The 20,064-nt window shown below is 44.0% G+C and overlaps 1 protein-coding gene across 2 annotated transcripts in view; it reads left to right on the forward strand.

The window, feature by feature from the left end:
• The first annotated feature begins 815 nt into the window (after window positions 1-815).
• The window catches only part of GXYLT2 (glucoside xylosyltransferase 2), a 29,967-nt gene continuing 10,718 nt past the window's right edge, over window positions 816-20,064 (forward strand). For both annotated transcript variants that reach the window (XM_073351125.2, XM_073351126.2), the window contains exons 1-4: window positions 816-1,269; window positions 9,651-9,840; window positions 10,090-10,221; window positions 18,820-19,071. In XM_073351125.2, coding sequence (XP_073207226.1) covers window positions 983-1,269; window positions 9,651-9,840; window positions 10,090-10,221; window positions 18,820-19,071 — 861 coding nt within the window. In that variant the 5' untranslated portion in view covers window positions 816-982. The remainder of the gene's footprint in view (window positions 1,270-9,650; window positions 9,841-10,089; window positions 10,222-18,819; window positions 19,072-20,064) is intronic.

A 20,064-nucleotide genomic window follows, 5' to 3' on the forward strand; every position in this document is an offset into this window, starting at 1 on the left:
TTTTTGAGCTCAAAGGGCAGGGGCCTGTGTTTTGGAGCAAGAGGACTGGAATCCTGTCCCTGCTGCCAGCACAAAGTTCTGCGTGGCCAGGACATGCTGTTTAGGGTATGTCTACACTGCAGGTAGGGGTGTAATTTCTGGCTTGAGTAGACAGACCTACACTACTTTCGTCAAGCTAGCACTGTACCAATAGTGGTGTGAATACACAGGCGGCAGCAGCAGCAGCAGCTAGCCGCCCTAGTGCATACCCCAGGGTTGGCAGCTCAGTGCCCCAGCCGAACTGCTATTTCCAGCATGCTTGCTCCATGCCAGTGAGCAGGGGTCTGACTCCCCCCAGATGGAAACGACACCTTCCGCCACAGGGCGGAGGTACCCCTCGGGACAGCTGTGAACTCCTAGCAGGCTATGGGTTTATTTCAGGATTAGCATCCCTGTTTTACGGATGGGGGGGACCGAGAAGCACAGAAAAGGGAAGGCCCCAGCCCCAGAACTCCCCATGCGGGCTGGCACAGAGCATTGACAAGAGCCATCCCTGGGTGACTCCCCGCAGACAAAATACTCAGTGACACTGGGAACAGAGCCCCATCCCTGCTCCCCAGCAGCCTGCTCTGACCACTAGATCCCTCTGCCTTCCTAGAGCCCCAGCCCAGGCGCCCCCTGCCCTCACCATCAGCCCAGGCTCCCTCCCTCCAATGGAGGCAGCCTGTGGCTAGTACCGCGGAGCGGGGGGGAGCTTGGGAGAGCTGCTATTCCACACAGTACGGTAGGGGTGAGCTCCGCCCCGGTTTACCCTCTCCTCCCCCGGCCCCGGAGCAGCCAGCGCGGCGCAGCAATGCGAGCCGGGCAGGCGCCCCGCGCACGGTGCCTTGGGCTGCGCCCAGCCGGCCCCAGGGCGTCCAGTCCGGCTCCCGCTGGCCAGCGCGCGGGATGAGGAGCTCGTGCGAGGCGTTCCCCGGGGACTGAGCCTCCCTCCCGCTGCACCATGAAACTCTACTGCAAGGTGGTGGCCATCCTGCTGTGCCTGGGGATCCTGCTGCTGCTCTATCTCTTCGTGGGCAACGCGGATGAGCCGCCGCTGCAAGGGGCCAGAGAAACCCGCTTGCCGCTGCTGCCCGTTTCCCCCGGACCGGGGGGCCGCGCCCACCCACTCTTTGCACATTTCCAGCCCGTGCAGGCGGCGGCGGCAGCTCAGATTTCCAAGCGGGAGCCACGTCTCAGCAAAAACCCCGGCAAGCGGAGTCCTGCGAGAGGGAAGTTTGCAAACGTTCGGTAAATGCGGCTGCTTTTGTTTTATTTTATTTTTTTTTCCGGGGCTTGGCTGCAACAATAGAGGATTGGGGGCGGCGGGAGGGAGGGAAATTTCCGGGGTAAGTTTGCAGGGAGGGTTGGTCCGGGATCTAGAGATCCCGATTCTGCTGCTCGGACGGCAGCGGTTTGGATCAGAGCTTCCTTGGTTGGAAGCGGGATCCTTCCTCGACAATATCTTGGCATGGAGCAGCAGCCCCTGTAATGTGTTTTGTGGAATGTGTGGTGCCCCGGGTCAGCTTCAGCGTTGGACTCCTCGCGGGTCGAGTCGTGGCAAAACTGCACCAGAATGCACTTCCCTGGGGAAGAACTTTCTATGTCCTGTCACTAACTTGAACCTCTCTGGTTTGAGTCGCACACTGACCTTTTCCTTTGCTTTTGAATTCCTGCTCAAATAGCCCAGTTTTTTTTTTTTTTTTCACTCTTGAGTTTGGCAAATACATCACGCGCTCTCCCTCTTTAGGTTGCAAGGCCACGGATTAGTTGCACTGCACACAATAACGGGAAGCGTATAAACTGCTTCTCCTGTCTCCTAATCGACTTTTCCTTGAAACATCAGTGTCTGAGACCCCATGGAAATGTTTGGAAGTGCCATGCAGAGGTTCTGTTTTTAACCTGTAGAAAAGAATTCCCATTTCTGTACAGGTAACAGACGTGTGTGGCTCACCTTTGTGAGAAAGCAGCCTTCATAAGCAAAACCATTCTGACTGGTTTTGTGCTTCTTTGGAAGTATAAAGCTGATTTTAAAAAAAAATAAAAAGTGTAATTTGGTAGTGATAGATTACAAATAGGTGAGAAATTTCTGTCAACCGCAATGGCTAAACTTGTGCTCATTTTGTATTGAAAGTGAGTGAAAACAAAATGAAATCAGATGAAAGGTGAATAGCTATTTGTGTATGGCATTAATAACATTCTAATATATTTTATATAATGAGTTGGCATTAAACAGTTAAGAGAACAATGAATACTTCTTGTTTTACCATTGTTTTTTATATATGAGTGCTGTTAAGAAAACTTTGCTGAATGATGTTTGATTTAATGTGAGCTAGCTTTTAAAATATTTTGCAACTAGAATATTTTTTTAAGAAGTTACTGTGATTATGAATCAGAAAAGTACAAATATTTGCACTGTTTTTTTTTCTGTGGGTAGACGACTCTTTTTCTCCTCTGCATTTTAGCTGTATTATGGTGAATGTGACTGAACTATCAAATGAACTTTGTATGTCTTTGATTCATGATTTCACAGAGATGCTCAAATAAATTGGTTAGTCTCTAAGGTGCCACAGGTACTCCTTTTCCTTTTGCTGACTGAAAGACTGTCCCGTTTTATAAGATCTTATTCTTTAAGTTATTAAAGCAGTTGGTTTCTTACAAGCATTGTATCTATATTGAGCGCAAGTGATGTTTACTGTGACTGGCAATGGATCATGAACAGAATTCAAATTGATGTATTAAAGCTGGATTATTTACATTAGCAACTGTACCTCCTGAAGTCATTTTTCTTTGGAGCATATCTCTTAGATTATCATGGAAATCATGGACAATACTAAAAGAATGAAGAGCGAAAGTAGCAAAATCTTCTGAAGAGGGTAAACAACCCTCCCATTTCAATGAATAAGAATCATCTTATGTTCTGAAAATTTGATATTATCTGGGTTTTGCTTGTTTATTGCATTTTCAAGTACGTTTTACAAGGTCTGCACAAGGAAACCTTGTTAATCAGGAGTACTGCCTCCCCCCCCCCCAAAAAAAAAAAAAGTAAAGAAGCTGCATTTAAACACTGCATTTTCTTCTGCTTTCATTAAATTTCTGTGCTCTTAAGGCGTGATCCTGCACCACTGAGGTTAATGGGAGTTAGGTCACTGATTTCACTGGGAGCAGGAGCAGATAGTTAGGGTCCAATTCTGATACCCTTGCTGATCAGTTCTTTATTGCACTAGCCATTCCATTGTTTTTTCTGGGACTACTGCCAGAGAGTATTACTCAGTTCAAGTCAGGGTATAATTTGCAAAGCATGTAAAAGTTATGTCATGGCTAGAAAAAAAAATTCTTATTTCTCTAAATAGTTAGAAGACCAGTGACAGACCCAGGTTTAGGCTAGACCAGCAGTTCTCAAATTGTGGGTCAGGACCCCAAAGTGGGTCAGGACCTTCTTTTAATGGGGTCACCAGGGCTGGCTTAGACTTGCTGGGGCCTGGGACCGAAGCCTGAGCCCCACTATGTAGGGCAGAAACTGAAACCTGAGGGCTTCAGCCCTGGGCAACGGGACTCAGGTTACAGGCCCCCTGCCTGGGGCTGAAGCTCTTGGGCTTTGACGCCCCCCACCCTGCCCCGCCCGGGGTGGTGGGGCTTTGGCTTTGGCTTTGGCTTTGGCTTTGGCTTTGGCTTTGGACCTCCCCAGAGCGATGGAGCTTTGGCGGGCTCAGGCTTCGGTCATGTAATAATTTGTGTTGTCAGAAGGGGGTTGTGGTGCAGTGAAGGTTTAGAACCCCTGGGCTGCACCTCTCTCTCACTAGCCTGCTGAGATGATCTGCTTGGTTTCTAGGGATCTAATTCAAATCTCACTGAAGTCAACAGAAAGTCTCTAATTTCGAAGGGCTGGAATCAGGCTCTGGAGAAATAGGCCCTGATTCGGTAAGTTTGTTATGCCTCTGTCTAACTTTAGGCATGTGAGTAGTCCCATGCATTTAGCTGGGGCTTACATATGCTTACAGTTTATGTAACGCAAGTTTATGTAACTTGATGAATCAGGGCCTTAGGCCATTTGGTCCCTGCCATACTCTACACAGGCAAAAAAAGGTGGTTTTATTTTTTCACCTGAGTTAAGCTAATTGATTGAAACCCCAGTTCCATAATTCCTTTAACGTACCTGTAGTGAGGACATCATTTCACACCTTTAAAATCATTTGACCTGGAAGTATGTAGGCTGCAACACGACCAGACTTTCTAGGTATGTTCAAATGATCTTAAAGAATGAAACTTTGTCTACATGGGCATTGAGGGGGAATTAATTGACTTAACTCAGTTGAGTTAGCGTAGCTTGATTGGGAAAAATGCACCCTTTTTTGGCTCATGTAGACAGGGCATTACAGTGTGTCAATGATAGAAAAAAGCATGGTTTTAAAATGTAATAGCTAACACGTTTTAAAATCTTAGTGTAGACAGAGTAAATGGTAATCTTAATGTGTTAGCTACTACCACTTGCTCCGTCTACATTAGAAGATTAAAATGTGTTAGCTGTTGAGTTTTAAAAACATACCATTTTTCCTAATATGGACAAGGTTTTAGAAGGTGAGGCCTTCACTGAGCCCATATTTTCACCTGCTGAAGTTCCAAGGACAGAACTGAACATCCTCACTTGTTCTATTTTGGTTAATTATGGTTTTTGGATTATTTTTTGTAGGCGTCTCTTAAAGCTCAGCATTGTTTGCAAAGTTCTGTTGTGCTTTTAAAGTTGTTCTCTATTTCAGCAGTTGGCTAAGAGCCTGATCTTGTGAATCCTTACACTTGTGAGTAATGAGTCCCATAACTTTCAGTGGGATTACTGATCTAAATGAGGGTTAGCAGGTTCTGGCCCCAAGTATGCAAAAGGTTGTCTCACCTCTAAGGGGAAAACAAACAAACAAACAAACTAGGATCTATGGTTAGTTAAGGTGGCAAGACTTGGGAAGTGGGACTGTAAAGTCTTAAAAAGATACTTGTCAACATGTTTAGGCCTCCCAAAAGTGTTTCCTTTAAAGAAAGGTGTGATCTAGTAAGATGCTCTTTCTTTGTATAGTATAATACTATTCCTTTTTAAAACGAACTTTGATTGGATCTTCATCAACCCAAAACAGCAAAAGTTTTAAAAAATCCCAAAAACTTGTGAGAATTTTTAATTTTTTTTTTTTACTGTTTTTCCCCATTACCAAATTTAGAAAAACGTTAAAATTTCAACAAAACTTTTTGATCATCAAAAAATTTCAGTCACGTCTAATGTATAGCTGGTTGGCAAAAATGATCATATTTTTAATTCAGAAAATTTTGGGCATCTCTAGTATATATATTTTTTAAGTGTCACTGAATGTGTTTTTATTTCATCTATCCCTATACCACAACCATTGTTTCAGTGCTGACTCCCAGGAAAGAAGCTTATTTAATGAATCACCAGTCCCTGTAAGGTTTTCCTTTTTGGATCAACTCTCCAAGTATTGCCTAAATGTAACCGTGTTTATATTGTGAGATATGATGAGATCATAACATGAGACTTTTTTGAAGTATTAAATTGCATCCTATAGGGATGCTGCGTGGAATTTACCTTCCTCTAAGAAAATTTGCAGGCTTGAATAGATTAGCAGGTTGTGTAAGGAGGCAAGGATGTGTTGTCTTGTATGGATCTGGATTGGTTCTGGACAGGTGATGGTCTGATTATGGTAAAGCCTCTGGCTGTGACAAATGAGAAAATTAGATTTAATCTAAACCCATGGAGAGAGGAAAGTGTACTGTTGTTCTTGGGATCTCAGTTTCTTGCCACTATCTCTGTTCCACCCAAGGAAACCATGAATACAAACCGTGTTAAAGCCAACAGTTAAGCAACTGCGTAGAGGTTGGTGATGCTGTATCCTTGAGAGGCCTAATGCTGACAGCATTATTATATCCTATTGTGTGCTAACAGAGCTGTCTTAAACTTTTCTATGACAGATGCTAAATGTTTATGATATGCTTTGCAAGTGCTTGTCAGGGCTTTATGTAGTGCTTAATGTTAAAGCTATCTGTACTTGGACTAGTATGTAATGAGGCTGCTGATGGCATATTAGAATCTGTCTTATATGGATACTGTAGGGAAGTCTCTGTTCTGAATTAATCCTATCTGTCTGTTTCTTTTCTCCTGTCTTTCCTCTTGCTCCTTGCTCTGCCTAAATACACCTGCCCAAACTAGGTTTATTTATTGGTCTTAGTAAAAGGAGCTCAAGATAGCAGAAAGCTCCCATTTTATGTAATCACTTTGGTTGACTGTTTTAAAACCCATCAAATGTCATCTACTTTAGACTAATATTTTAAAGTGAAATATTCCAATCATTTAAGAATGGAAAGAAAATGATAAAATCCACGTGTGTAACAATCATTAAAAACAAGGAACTACTTCAGTGACCAATCAATCAGATTATAAATGAATGAACACAAATATGCAAACAGAGTAAGGGTTTGCTAATAATAATCTAGTGCTTTGTAGCATCAGAGTGTTTTGCAAATGCTAATTAATCTCCTTGAGACTCCTGTGGTAGCTATTATAATCCCCATTTTACAGATGAGGAAACAAAGTCATCAAGACTTGATGAAAGCCTCATAGGGACAGTATCAAAGATGGAATTCTTGGTTCCCCATCCATTTCAGATCATAACTATTAGTTATGCCTCTCCATAATGAAAATATTTTAATATCTTAAACTGGTGACTTCATCGGATCAGTATTTGTTTCTTTGGCTTTACCAATTGCTTATGTCTCACTTAAACAAATCCTAGAGCCTTTATGAAGGTTACCACAGTATTTAACAAATATGCGTTTTTTTGTTAAAGCATTTTTTTTTCAGGCGTTTAATTTGCATCAATCGTCTTATTGACTGATGTAGCAGTTTCCAGCCAGACAAAGTGTCGGAAAACTGTCTGCTTCCAAATGTAGTTGTGCCAATTCATGGTTAAATACTAACCAATTAGAGAAGGCTTTATATAATAGCTGGATTCACTGAGTATGGCCCCTGTACAAGACTGCGGCCCAGATTCAAAGTAGACCCCTCTTGTCCCAAAATAACAACTCTGTTAAGTGAGCTAACAGTGTATCTTTCCTCCTCCTTTTTGGAAGCTCAGTGTGTAACACTATCTAAGTGTGTTGTGTCCATCACTAGTGGCTCTTCTACACAGAGGATAAGATCCTACTGCTGCTACCAGCTAATGAATTTTCTTCTTTAGCTTAAGTGGTAGAAACCTGTGCACTTTGTGCTGAATGTTCTGTGCCAGATCCTTAGCCGAGGTAAATGGCTGTACCTGCATTGAAGTTAATGAAGCTGCATCAGTTTACCCACGTTGAGGATCTGGCTCTGTATCTCTCTTCACAGCCCATGGTGACCTGTAAGAGCTGATCCGGTCTACCACTTGCTAACCTTATACTCAAGCAACAGTAACCATTTAGTGTGATCCCCTATCTAGACAAGGGACTTGTGGTATGCACACATGCTGTACGTTACTTCTGCCCAGACTGAAACTAAGGGTATATCTATATTACAAGCGCTGCAGTAGCTAATCTCTGGTGCTGTACTGTAGACAGTTTCTCCAGTGACGGAAGAGTTTTTTCCATAACTCTAGTAAATCCACCCACTGGAGAGGTGATAGCTGGGCTAATGGAATAATTCTCCCATCGACCAAGCTGTATTGACAGCAGAGGTTAAGTCGACTTAACTACATCACACAGGGTATCAAATTTTTCACTGTGCTGAGCGATGTAGCGACGTTTTAAGTGTAGATCAGGCCTGAAGACAGCAGCTGTTCTAGGTGGACCAAAAGGGAACCTCCTTTGGGCTGAACCCATTGAGTCTGTGTTCAGCATACCTTGGCTGGAAGACCCTTTTTACATAGCTTGGGAGGTTGCCCTTTGAGTTCACTCTCTGCATGTGTGGCCGAGAATTGATAGTGGTTAAAAATGCGCACAACAGCGCTTTGGGCTTTGGCACGGGCACCTGAAATGTCCTAATATGAGGTTAGAGCTTTGTCCTGCTCCCATTGAAGTCTGTGGCCATAAGCTATATCAAAGTAATTCACATTTATATTCTACATATGGCTTGATTTAGAGACTCAATTAAGCGGAAACATTAAAGAGATGGTTAGAAGGAGGGAGCGGGAAACAGGATCTGTATGAGGAGCCAATTATTCATTTTAATAATTCAGTGGTTTTTACACTGATAGTCTGGAAAGTAAATACCACTTCACATAAACGTAGTGTTTCATTATTTATACACTGTTGAAATTGAGGTTTAATTATGACTAAAGACCAAGACTTTTAAACCATTAGTGAAACATGTTGCTTTGTGCGGTCTGTAAAGTACTGGGGGCTTAAAGCATAAGCAGATTATTCTGCAGTACAGGACGACAGCTATCATGCTGAGGTCATTATGAACATTGTTAGTTTCTGGAAAGAGACATCCCGAGTTTTATTAATTAATTGCCATTTTCTCTTTGTAATTTCTTTAGGCCTTTTGTTTTGTTGGTAATACTAGCTGCACTAATTGATTTTGTGCATGTCAGTTTGTGTATATTGAGCTGGGACCAGGCTAGGATTTATTTCCTCACTTCAGCGATATATCACCTTTATCCTTTTGAACAACCCAGTGATAACTGTGATGCTTGTGATTTACTTATTTTTTCTATGCATCTGGATAGCAGCATGTTAATGTGGTTCAGATCGGCATGCAAACAGGACAAACCAAGAGAAAATCATTCTAGGAATGACTTTATTTCTATACCAATAAATGAAAATACAAAGGCCAAAGTTTTCAAAAATGACTACTGATTCTTCGTTCCCAATTTGAGATGCCTTAACTCTCATATAGGGCTTTTAGGTATCCTTATTTGTTATAAAGGGGCCTGATTTTCAGAAAGTGCTGGGCACTCAATCTGTAAATATCAGGCCCCTTGAAACTGTCTCAGGTTTAACACGCAGAAAATTGAAGCACCTGAAATCACTAGTCACTTTTTAAATTGATGCAATGGGCCAATCCCTTTTCTCAGTGGAGTTCATGACCCAAGATACAATGGGAACAGGATGAGTATAAAGGGCCTCTGAAAATGCCTTTTACACATCAGGTTTGGATATGTATGTTCGCCTTTTATATACTGGTCAAGCATTCTAAAACTTAAAAAAAAATTCAGATGGGAGACGTGCTCTACTCAAACGGACATAATGGGCTTGATGCAGAAGGTCAGACTAGATGATGATAATGGTCCCTTTTGTCTTTAAAATCACTGAATCTAGAATAAAAACCTCACTCGCTCTTCAAAAGCCAAACAGTGACTTTCTGTGCTGTTAATTCAGTGTAACTTGCGTGGTACAGATGTATGCGGACAGGAAGAACTATCAAACCCGTTCTAGTTAAAGATACAGAAAATAACTAGCCTATTTCTTCATGTTCTCATGATCACATTCTTGATTGGACCCAGTGACTCACATTCTACATCCTGTTAACAAGCTCCACTCTAACGAATTCACCATTTTTTTTTTTAAATAGATATAATGCTCTTTTAATGTAGATGCCCAAAAAAACTCCTCCACCCCCACTCACTTCAATTGCATGTTTTTTATTTATATTTATTTTTTAGAAGACCTGGGGAACAGAAACACTTGAAAGAACTTCCATCTCTGCAATGGATGCACCTGGCAGTTGTGGCGTGTGGCGACCGGCTGGAAGAGACTCTTATCATGCTGAAATCGGCAGTTCTGTTTAGCTACAGGAAGCTTAAGTTTCACATCTTTGCTGAGGATTCCCTGAAGCCTGAATTTGAGAAGAAGGTGTATCTGCTTCTTTCTCATTTTCAAAAACAATGCAATGGTTGTAGCCTGCAAATGTCTGATAACAAATACATGGATATCAACAAGTTAATTAGTGGATCGGATCTTTTTAAAAAAAAAAATGTGAGGGCTTGTTACTAACCATGATCTGTACAGGCTTTTCTTTTTTTAAATTGTTTGATTATTTAATAGTATTGCAGAAACCTGTCTCTGTATCTGAATTTTAATCCTGTCCCCCATGTTTTTCAGTTAAGGGAATGGCCTTCCTCTTACACCAAGAAGTTTGAATACAGTGTCTACCCAATTGCTTTTTCAGTAGGAAATGCTCAGGAATGGAAAAAATTATTCAAACCTTGTGCTGCCCAGCGCCTCTTTCTTCCGGTAAGGCACCTGGATTTCTGAATATGAGCTTCGGGAAAAGGTCTGTTTTAAAGTAAGGAAGCTTTGCCAATGTGAGATTGAAAACATTTTTCCAGCTGAAATTTCCTTTCTAGGACATCTTTATCTGTTTCTTTATCCACTTAAAACACAATCTTACCATTCCTCCCCCTGGCAAAGAATGCATGCTTCTTGTTTGATGCCAGCTCCTTTTGCCTGTTGGGGTTCAGTGTCAGTGTTGTTTGGATGTAGGTGCTGTGTGCTTTCTAAACGTCACACTCCTTTAAAGATGCAGTCCTTGGTCCCCTTAGGGACCATATTCCCTATGTGCCCCATTAGAATGGAGGGTTTTTTTAGGACTCTTCTTATACATCCAGGAAGCATTTTCTCAGGGTTGTCCCTAGAGAATGCAATTCCATGGTTCAGAAAAATGTGATCCCATGTGAGACTCTCAAAATCATGGCGTGTAAAAAGCCCCTATGTTAGCTCCTCCAGCCTCTGCGCACGTTGAATTGGCACCCTCTCCCTTAACTTGTACTGCCAACGATTCTATTTGTTTAGTAACATTTAGGGGGGAGGCTTTCAAAGGCATAAAGACCAGTTGGGTGCCCAATTCCCATGGAAAGTCAACTGCAGACACAAGGGAATGTTGGGGCTAGAGGCAGACAGCTGAGAGTCCCTGTGAAGTGTGTACACCAGCCATGGTAGTAGCTGGAGCACTGCATTCACACCCCGCCCACGGCACATGTTCGGAGCCTGTATTCTCATAGATACAGCCTTGACTGTGTAGGAGTCTTGTAGCTAAACACCAGGAAAACGGACCCCTAAGTGTGTTCATGGAACAGCATTTTCATTACCCAGTTTAAGAAGAGCCATGCTGTGAATGCGCCTGATCCTTCATGCCTTGTACCTCTGTAGTCATTTATGCCACCTGGATTGAGCCTTTTGGGGCAGAAAGACTGCTCTGTTGTTATTGACTGCTGATCTCCATCCATCCTTCTGGTGGTGGACAAAGGTTAGGTGTCCACGTTGATGCTTTTCGGTCTATCAGCAGCTTTCTGCCTCAAGGTGGTGGTGGTGGAACTTGCACACCCTACCAGGGACAGGTGGAGTTGGTTCTTGAGTGGCGTTGTTCTCTGAGAGGATGCAGAAGGGAATATAGGACAAGTGCTTGTCAGCTCCAAGGGCTAACTTGTGTAGGGTGCCCTGAGGTTCTGTCCTGTCATTCCTCAGGTTTAAGGTGCTTGTGAGGAGATAGCGACATGATTGAGTGCTCTGCAGCCCCAGCTCGGTCTGTTTTCTCAGACCAAATCAGTTGGTTTTTTCCTAGTGTCTGACTGAGACTGGGGCATGGATGAGAGCTAGGTGGCTGAGGACCGTTGGGACTGAAACTAAGGTGATGATGAGCTGGGAAAAACAAGTGGTGGAAATGGCTGAGGTGGTAAGTGACCCTTTGGTTGAGGGGAGTACACCTAACTTTTGTTACTCAGGTTCATAGTCTGGAGTCTTACTGGATCCTGAGCTGTTTCTGGATGAACAGAGCTTTAGTTAAAGCTTTATTCATCTGTGCTTACCCACAGGGTTCCAGCCCTTGCTCATGAATACCCATAACGATGTCCACATTCATAACTTTGTCCCCTCAGGCTGAATCACTGCAGCACATGCTATGTTTGCCCAGACCTAAAACTGGCTGAGACAATTCAGCTAGTGCAGAAGGCAAATGTTTCACTGAAGAATATTACACATGTGATGCGGAGGTTGCACTGGCTCCCAGTTTGTTTCATCATGGAGTCCAAGGTGTTTGCTTTACACCTAGAAAGCTCTTCATGGTTTGGCTCTTGACTATCTCAGTGACCAGCTCTCTCATCCTGTATAACCTCAACAGTTGAAATAAGGGACCATTTATACAAGCTGAGGATCTGGCCCATGATATCTCAGAGCTTTCAAGCTATCAGACCTTATGTTTGAGTGGTGGAAGAGCATCCGAAGTTGAAGGCCCTCAGCTTGAGAATTCCCCTCTGGAGTCCAACAGAGATCAACTTAGTTGGTCCTCAGGATGTGCCTCAAGACCCGTCTATTCACTCAGGCTTCTTCTGAGAGGATGTCCTGAGCTGGGTGGGGGTGGCGTTCTTTTAATGCCCTTTCTACATTCCGTCTGTTTAAACCATTAAGTTGAGACATGTGTTAAATAAATTAGCCTACTGATGTTGACAGGCAAGTGCGCAAATAAATAAACCCTTCCCCCTTTCTTCAAATGACTCCATGTCCTACGGATCTCTGAGTGGAACTGCATAAAACGTTAACACTTTTTTTTTTTTTTTTTGGAGAGTCCCAAGGGAACAGCAGCTGAGAGCACAGGCTATGTACCCCCTAAGATACACACATTATCTTGGTTCAGCTAATACATGTGCTAATCTCAGGTCAGAATTCGAGGCTTTGGTTTACTCTCCTTTGAACTTCCCTGCCAATTAAATATCTTTTCTTTATGGAATGCCAACAGACCTGTGAAACTGGAAAGAAATGTACAAGCGTGCACTGAAGGGGCCTTGTACAAGGAAGTTTCAATGTGAATTTCATAGCTAATAATGCTAAGGCCATGTGTTGTCCCTGTAACCCCAGATAATGAAGTGTTTCATTTTGAGTGGCAGACTAATGCTGGCATTCCTGATTTTTGTAGAAGCTACCAGAGACTAAAATGTTAAGGAAGATCCACAGTAGATGCCAAGAGGGGGAAGTCACAGCGTCGGATTATAAACCTGTCATATCAGGCATAGGGTAGATGGACTGAACCTAAGGGTAATATGAAATCAAGTTTACATTGATGTTCTGGCTGCAGTCTATCTCTGTAAAACCAAATCAAGGGAGCTGCAGATCGGCTCTTAAAATGATTACAAATAACGGGCTTTTAAAACAAAATTACGTTGAGATATTAAGGGTACATTCATGTTACCAACCTGTTCAGGGTGGGTGGGTAGCAGGGTTAACCGTTCCATGGGAATAATAATATTTCTAGGAAGTTCCATCTGAGTATCTGCAATATCTGTGCAAGCATCAGTAGTCAGGTGGTGGCACCTTCACCCCCGCTAGATACCATCTTACGCCACTGGTAGTCCCCTTGACTTCAGTGCACTCAGATGTGATGGTGATGGGCGGCAATATAAAACCCTGAGATGGGTGCTGTGCAGTTTGAGGAAAGCTTGCAAAATCTGGCCCTTTTTCATTGCCCTGGTGGCCCTGTGAGTGAGCTAAATGCTGTCCACATTTCACAGATATGGGGACGGAGCAGTTCCCTTAACCTTTTTCTCTTCCTCAGAGTCATGCAGGAAGCCTATAGCAAAGCCTTCTGCCTGCTTGTCCTGTGCCTGAACCGCAAGCCCATTCTGCCTCCCCAAAGGAAAATTGCTGCCTTCCTGTCCAGTGATGCTCTCAGCCTCGTCAGTGGGTTGTTGGCTGCATTGCTTTTGAATACCTGCCCTGGTCATTTCACTGGGAACATCGGCAGTGGCTTGGGAAGGGGTGAGCTCCTTGGGGCAGGGACCATCGCTTGTTTTGTGGTTGTACGGCGCCTAACACAGTGGGCACCTTGTCCATGAAAAAGGCTCCAAACAAATAATAAATAACAAGCATCTACTTTTCCACTGAGCAAGAAGCTGCAGAGATGGAGCCCTGCTTGCGGGAGCAATTTACAGACATCTGGGTGAAAACACGCTGTTTGTCTTGGACGCACAGATGCTATATCCCATCTAGAGAGCTGGGGTGGCCCTTTCACATTGCTGCGTGGAATTATAAAAATACTATAAATATGCAGAGGGCTTAAGGAAGGTTTCAGTCTTAATAGTAACTAACATGTACGCAGAATCTTCCATCCCAGATTCTCCAAGCTCTTCACACATAGAAGCCTGTGAGGGAGATTAGTGTCATCTGCACTTTACAGGTAACTAACGTGAGTCTGTTGAAATGACTTGCCAAGGGCCACATAGTGGATCAGTGGCAGAACTGGGAATAGACCCCAGGACATTGTCCTGACTGGAGTTTTTGGCTCTCTTGTAACTGGAGGTAGCTCAGTTTAATTGGAAATCCGTTAACTAAGATGTTTGTGGGTGCTAACGTAGACATTCCCCAAACCTATGAGCCTGGTCACGGGTCAGCCCTAGGATCTGGACAAAGCGCAGGAGTATGGACCCGCTGGCCAGTTGGAACTTATCGGCAGCACTGTGTCTCTCGGTACCACTATAAGCTTACCTGCCAGCATGTTATTACTTGCCAGCCTTGCTAACATAGGGAGAATCCACAGAGACAGAAGTTGTGGAATCAAATTACAGATAATTGAGTATTTAACTGAAGTGTCAAGCTAAATATAGCAAGTTCTGAAGAGAACTCTCAAAAGATTTATTAGCAAAACGCTACACAGCTGTGAAAAACATGGAGATTATGCTCTTCTAAACTGTAAATGGATTGGAGGGGGAAGGAAGGGGACAAGGAAAAGCAGCACTCTCATATTCCCAGTTGGTCATGTTCAAAAGTCACACAACTAGGAGGAATTCTATCACATCCTGACTCAAAAATCTTGTCTGGAGACTTGTTTGTTAGTATCGAGTACATCTGCTATTGCCAAAGTGAGACATTAAAACTGGGTTTTTCAAAAGCAACTAAGTGAGTTAGGGCATCCAACTCCCTTTGGCTTTCAGTGAGAAGGGAGTGCCTGTCTCCTTTAGCTGCTTATGAAAATCTCACTCTAGCAGAGCTCAAAGATTATTGTAAATACTACATTTGACTTGATTGTGGGAAGCACCAGAGTTTAAAATGAATTCCCTCCCTGGTTTAACCCCACTGACTGCAGTGAAGTTACATGAGGGACTCATTTGGCCACATTATTCTAGAAGTTGCGTATGACTTGGCCTTGGGCACAGCAGTTTACCTCCAGGAAGAGATGTGGTCTAATCACACTGACCTCTGCAGCTTAAAGATGATTTTTCACACTTCCTATGTGAACAAGGAAAGTTCTAAAGGCTTCGAAGAAATAGCAGCACTCCCCTTCCAGCCTGCAAGGAAGGTTTTGAAGGAGGATAATGAGTTCGTTTTGCAGATCCTTAAAACTCTCCTTTTCCATGACGCCTACAAAAACTTGATTGTGGTTGGGCCGCTGGTGTGATGAGACTACTGCCTATCATGTTGACCAGTATTGTCTCATTGTTGCCTTGTACCGTCTGTGTCCATCTGTTAGCTCTTGTCTTATACTTAAGCCTAGTCTACACTTAAAAGTTAGGCCGACAGTTTCATCAGTCAGGGGTATGAAAAATCCAACCATCTGAGTGCCATAGCTATGCTGACATAACTTCCAGAATAGACGCAGGTAGGTTGACAGAAGAATGCCTCCATTGACATAGTTACTGTTGCTCGGCGGGCGGGGGGTGGGGGTGCTATTCATACATCCATGGAAAAACACCTTCCATTGTTGTAGGTTGCATCTTCACTACTGGGTTATGCCAGCATGACTGCGGTGCTATATCTGTGCCACTATACTCATCGTACTGCAGACAAGTCTCAGCTTGTAAGTTCTTCAGGGTAAGGACTGCCTTCCTGTTCTGTGTTTGTACCACATCTAGCACAGTGGGGTTCTGGGTCTTGACCAGGGTTTCTAAGTGCTAGAGTAATTCTAATAATAAATAATAATTGACTCTACAGTGTGGTGAACATCCTGGGGCAGCTGACAAGGAAGCGTGTTTCAGCTTATCATCTTTTAGCTTCCTCCAGAGCTAGCAAGAGAAACTCAGGGCCCAGTTCTCTGAGTTTCACTGCCCCAGGAGTCCTGACTCCTAGTCTAACTCAAGCCTCTGCCTCTTTAATCTATAGTATTGGACTAATAATATTATATAGTTTTATTGCTATCTTCCTGTCACAGGTTGTGTTGTCTAGTAACTACAGGTGCCCGTTCAGAGGGAAAAACTGTTCTGTGCCACTTAGATATTGTGTGTGCCATTATCTACAGTAAGTTAGAGCCAAATGTATTATTCAATAACCAAGCGAGTAATTGTCTGCACGGAGCCCTCATCAGAGACATTATTTTCCACTTTAAAAAGTGCAGGCACCCCTTTGGCTTGTCAGGCTGGCCAGGGAGAATGTGCCTTTGTGATGTCAGAAATGGGGTGGAGCTGTCATTAAACTAGGCTAAGTGTTGAGCCAAATGCTGAAGCCTTGAGCCAGGACAAAATCGCATTGAGGTTGGCATTCAAGGATTCGGTCCAGTGTTAACAGGAGCCTATTGAGCATGCTCAGAAGTGTTTTTTCTGTCACTTATCACTTCAATATTAATAACCCAGTTTATCCCATACATGGTTGCAAGGCGAGGGGACGGGGTACACCTCAGCGAGCACCGTTTACAAGTTCAACTGGTTTTTGAGTTACCTGAGTAAGGAGGGAAATGTGGATGCTTTGTCTTTGCAATTGGACTAGGGATTGTTTGTTTCCTTCCCCAACCTGACTGCAATCAATGACTGAACAGAAGTGCCAAACAAACAAAACTTTTGGGTGAGACTCAGGCTAGTAAATGTCAGCCCTTCAGCTTTTTGGACCGTTTTAGCAAATAAAAATGGGGAGGCATGGGAAGGTTATAATTGTAACTGATTTTCAGCTTTAACTAATAGCGTTTGCTGTTTAGCAAACAGTATAATGAATATCTGCATGTCTCTGTGAAGGTCAAGGGAATTTTCACACCTTTAAAGTTCCGTATTATCTCCCTGCTAAAATTATCAATGAATGTATAAGTTACTGGATTTCCACCAGGGGGCATATTGCAAGCAAGAATAAACTAGATATGATGGGCCTGATTCTACTCTCCCATAGAGCAGTTTTACACTGGTGTAACTGAATTAACTGCAGTATTGCCTGACTTACACTGTGGTAACTGAGATGAGACTATGGCCCACAACCTCCTTTTTAAGACTTCTTTTATTTGGCTGGCGGCATAGTTTCCTAAAAAGCAAGGAATTAAAAACACTTCAGTGCAGGTGATCCACAGTTAACGTTTTTAAATTAAACTGCACGGAAACATATGGCTTTAATTCATGTCAATAAGTGAATGTAATTTACTCAGTGAGGGGGCAGAGAGCTGTAACAGGAAAAGTAGCCATGGCCGGGAGCAAGGAAACACAAGATCAAAAGGAGAGGGGAAACTGTTCTGTTATCAACTACCTTACATTTTCTTTTCTGCTGCATTAGAACATGGTGCCCCCCCTGATTCATTGGGGAGGAGGAGGTCCATGCTAGCCAACCTGGGATCTAGGTTTGGCTGTCTGGCTAGACCAGAGTTGGGCAAACTACGGCCCGCGGGACCCTCCTGCCCAGCCCCTGAGCTCCTGGCTGGGGAGGCTGTCCCCGGCCCCTCCCTCGCAGCCTCACCTTGCTGCTGGCGCCATGCTCTGGGCGGCGGGGCTGTGAGCTCTTGGGGCAGCGCAGCTGCAGAGCCCGGCCTGACCCGGTGCTCTGCGCTGCGTGGCGGCGGCGTGGCCCGGCTCCAGACAGGCGGCGCGGCTGTAGGGCCGCCAGCCACCGGTGCTCCAGGCAGTGCGGTAAGGGGGCATGGAGCGGGGGGGTTGGATAGAGGGCAGGGGAGTTCAGGGTGGTGGTCAAAGGGCAGGGGTGTGGATAGGGGTCGGGGCGGGAACAGGGGGTTGAATTGGGGCAGGGGTCCCGGGGGGGGGCAGTCAGGAATGGGGGGGGTTGGATGGGGCCGTCAGGGGGCAGGGAGAAGGGGTGGTTAGATGGGGCAGTCAGGAATGGGAGGAGGGGTTGGATGGGGCAGTTGGGGCGGGGGCCTGGGGGCGGTCGGGGGTGTGTGAATGGGGCAGGGGTCCCGGGGGGGGGTCATCAGGGAACAGGGGGGGTTGGATGAGGCAGGGGTCCCCGGGGGATGGGGAGGTGCTAGGAGGTGGGGGCCAGGCCATTACCCCCTCCCCTAACTGGCCCTCCATACAATTTCCAAAACCCGATGCGGCCCTCAGGCCAAAAAGTTTGCCCTCCCTTGGGCTAGACCATGGAAGGGTCTCATGCCAAGAGACCCTGGTGCATATTGTGGCTATATATATATTTGTGTGTGTGTGTGTGTGTATAGTTGTAAAATGTTGGGTTTTTTTATAATTACTTTCCAAAACATTGCCATATCAATGCCTAAATTACATACCCACATTCTGCAGTAATCGCACAACTTCCTAGTCTTTGAAAAAACTAGCAACACTATACTAGTACAGAAGGTAGGTGTTTTGTTAGTAAAATACAAGTTTTATTTCATATGGGAGTTAGATCTCAGGTTGTTATGACACTAAGCTGATTATTGTTTTGTGTAAAGAATAGCCCTTGATTTTTGCACTTTGCTCTAGCTATTTTGCAATGCTGGTTGCTTTTTTTTTTTCTTTTTCTTTTTTAAATCTACCTACTGTTTGTGACTCCCACAACAGTTGGTGATGTCAGTTGATAACTCTGTCGTTTGCATGAATGCATAATTTAAAATACAAGTAATTCCTGAGCAGTAATCGATTTCCTTTTTCTGTCTGTCTGGTCTCCTTTTCCATCTTCCCTCATTTCCCCATCCCACAACCTCCAAAGGTGATTTTAAAGGATGTGGATTCTCTTCTCTACGTGGACACTGACGTTCTCTTCCTGAGGCCCATTGATGACATTTGGAGCTTTCTGAAAGAGTTCAACTCCACACAGTTGGCTGCTATGGCCCCAGAGCATGAAATACCAAAGATTGGTTGGTATAGTCGATTTGCTCGCCACCCTTACTATGGAACAACTGGAGTCAATTCCGGAGTCATGCTGATGAATTTAACCCGGATAAGAAACACACCGTTCAAGGTGAAACACTGCTGTAGAAATTTACTTTCTTTTTTTAAAGTAAACTTTTAGGGATACATGTGCTTGCATAAAACAACTTGTACTGTATAGAATTGAAAAAGGATGCTGGACAAACTGTCAGAACCAAGCTTTTAGAAAAACTAGTAGAAAGATTTCCTGATATTTTAAAAAAAACAAAAACAAAAGCAAAAAAAACAGTGAGTGATTATATTTAACAAATAAACATTTCCCCAAAAGCCAGAGTTTTAAAACCCTAAAAGTGCAACAGCCTAAAAGCAAAAGGAAAGCTGATGGCATTTGTTGCCCTGCTCTCCCATCTGAGATGCATGGAAAAAGAAACCCAAGGATCGGTAGTGCTGAGTATTCTGGACTTTAAAAAATACCTCTCACTGGTAATATACAAGGTGGTATGAATAACATAGGGAATAATCTGTTTTATTTATATTGAATGAGGCTTGCTCTTGAGCTCCCTGACACCCCTGCAAATTACGAGTGGATGTCAATGGAGATACTGGTGGAAATGAAGAGAATGATTTTCAAATTGGCTTTGTCCTTTCCATGTCAAAGGGCCTTGGTTGTGGAACCTTTTATTTACCTTGGTGAGCACTTGTTCCTTGGATTAACTACTCTTGTGAGTAAGTGCCCAGCAATGTGAAGAAATGTTCCACGACCTTGCCAAAAGGATCTGGTCCTGATACCCTTACCCAGGCTAGATTGAGCCTTTCAGGTCAGCCCTGAGTAAGGATCAGTGCATAGCTATGTCACCTTAGGGGCAGCCCCAGGAAAGAATTGTGCCTCCAAAGTTATGATCCCTCTTCTTCCCTGAAGTAAAAGTTACCATAGCCCTTGGGAAGGTGCAGCATACATCCCCCAACTTGCACCTGGTCCCTACTTTGGCCAGTGAGTAGGAAGGCAGGAGCTAATGCTGTACCCACTCCTGCTCTTCTTCACCAGCTCCCTGGCCAATTGCTCTCAATGGCAAGTATCTGGAGA

Source organism: Lepidochelys kempii, chromosome 7 (genome assembly GCF_965140285.1).
Source record: "Lepidochelys kempii isolate rLepKem1 chromosome 7, rLepKem1.hap1, whole genome shotgun sequence".
Classification (NCBI taxonomy): Eukaryota; Metazoa; Chordata; order Testudines; family Cheloniidae; genus Lepidochelys; species Lepidochelys kempii.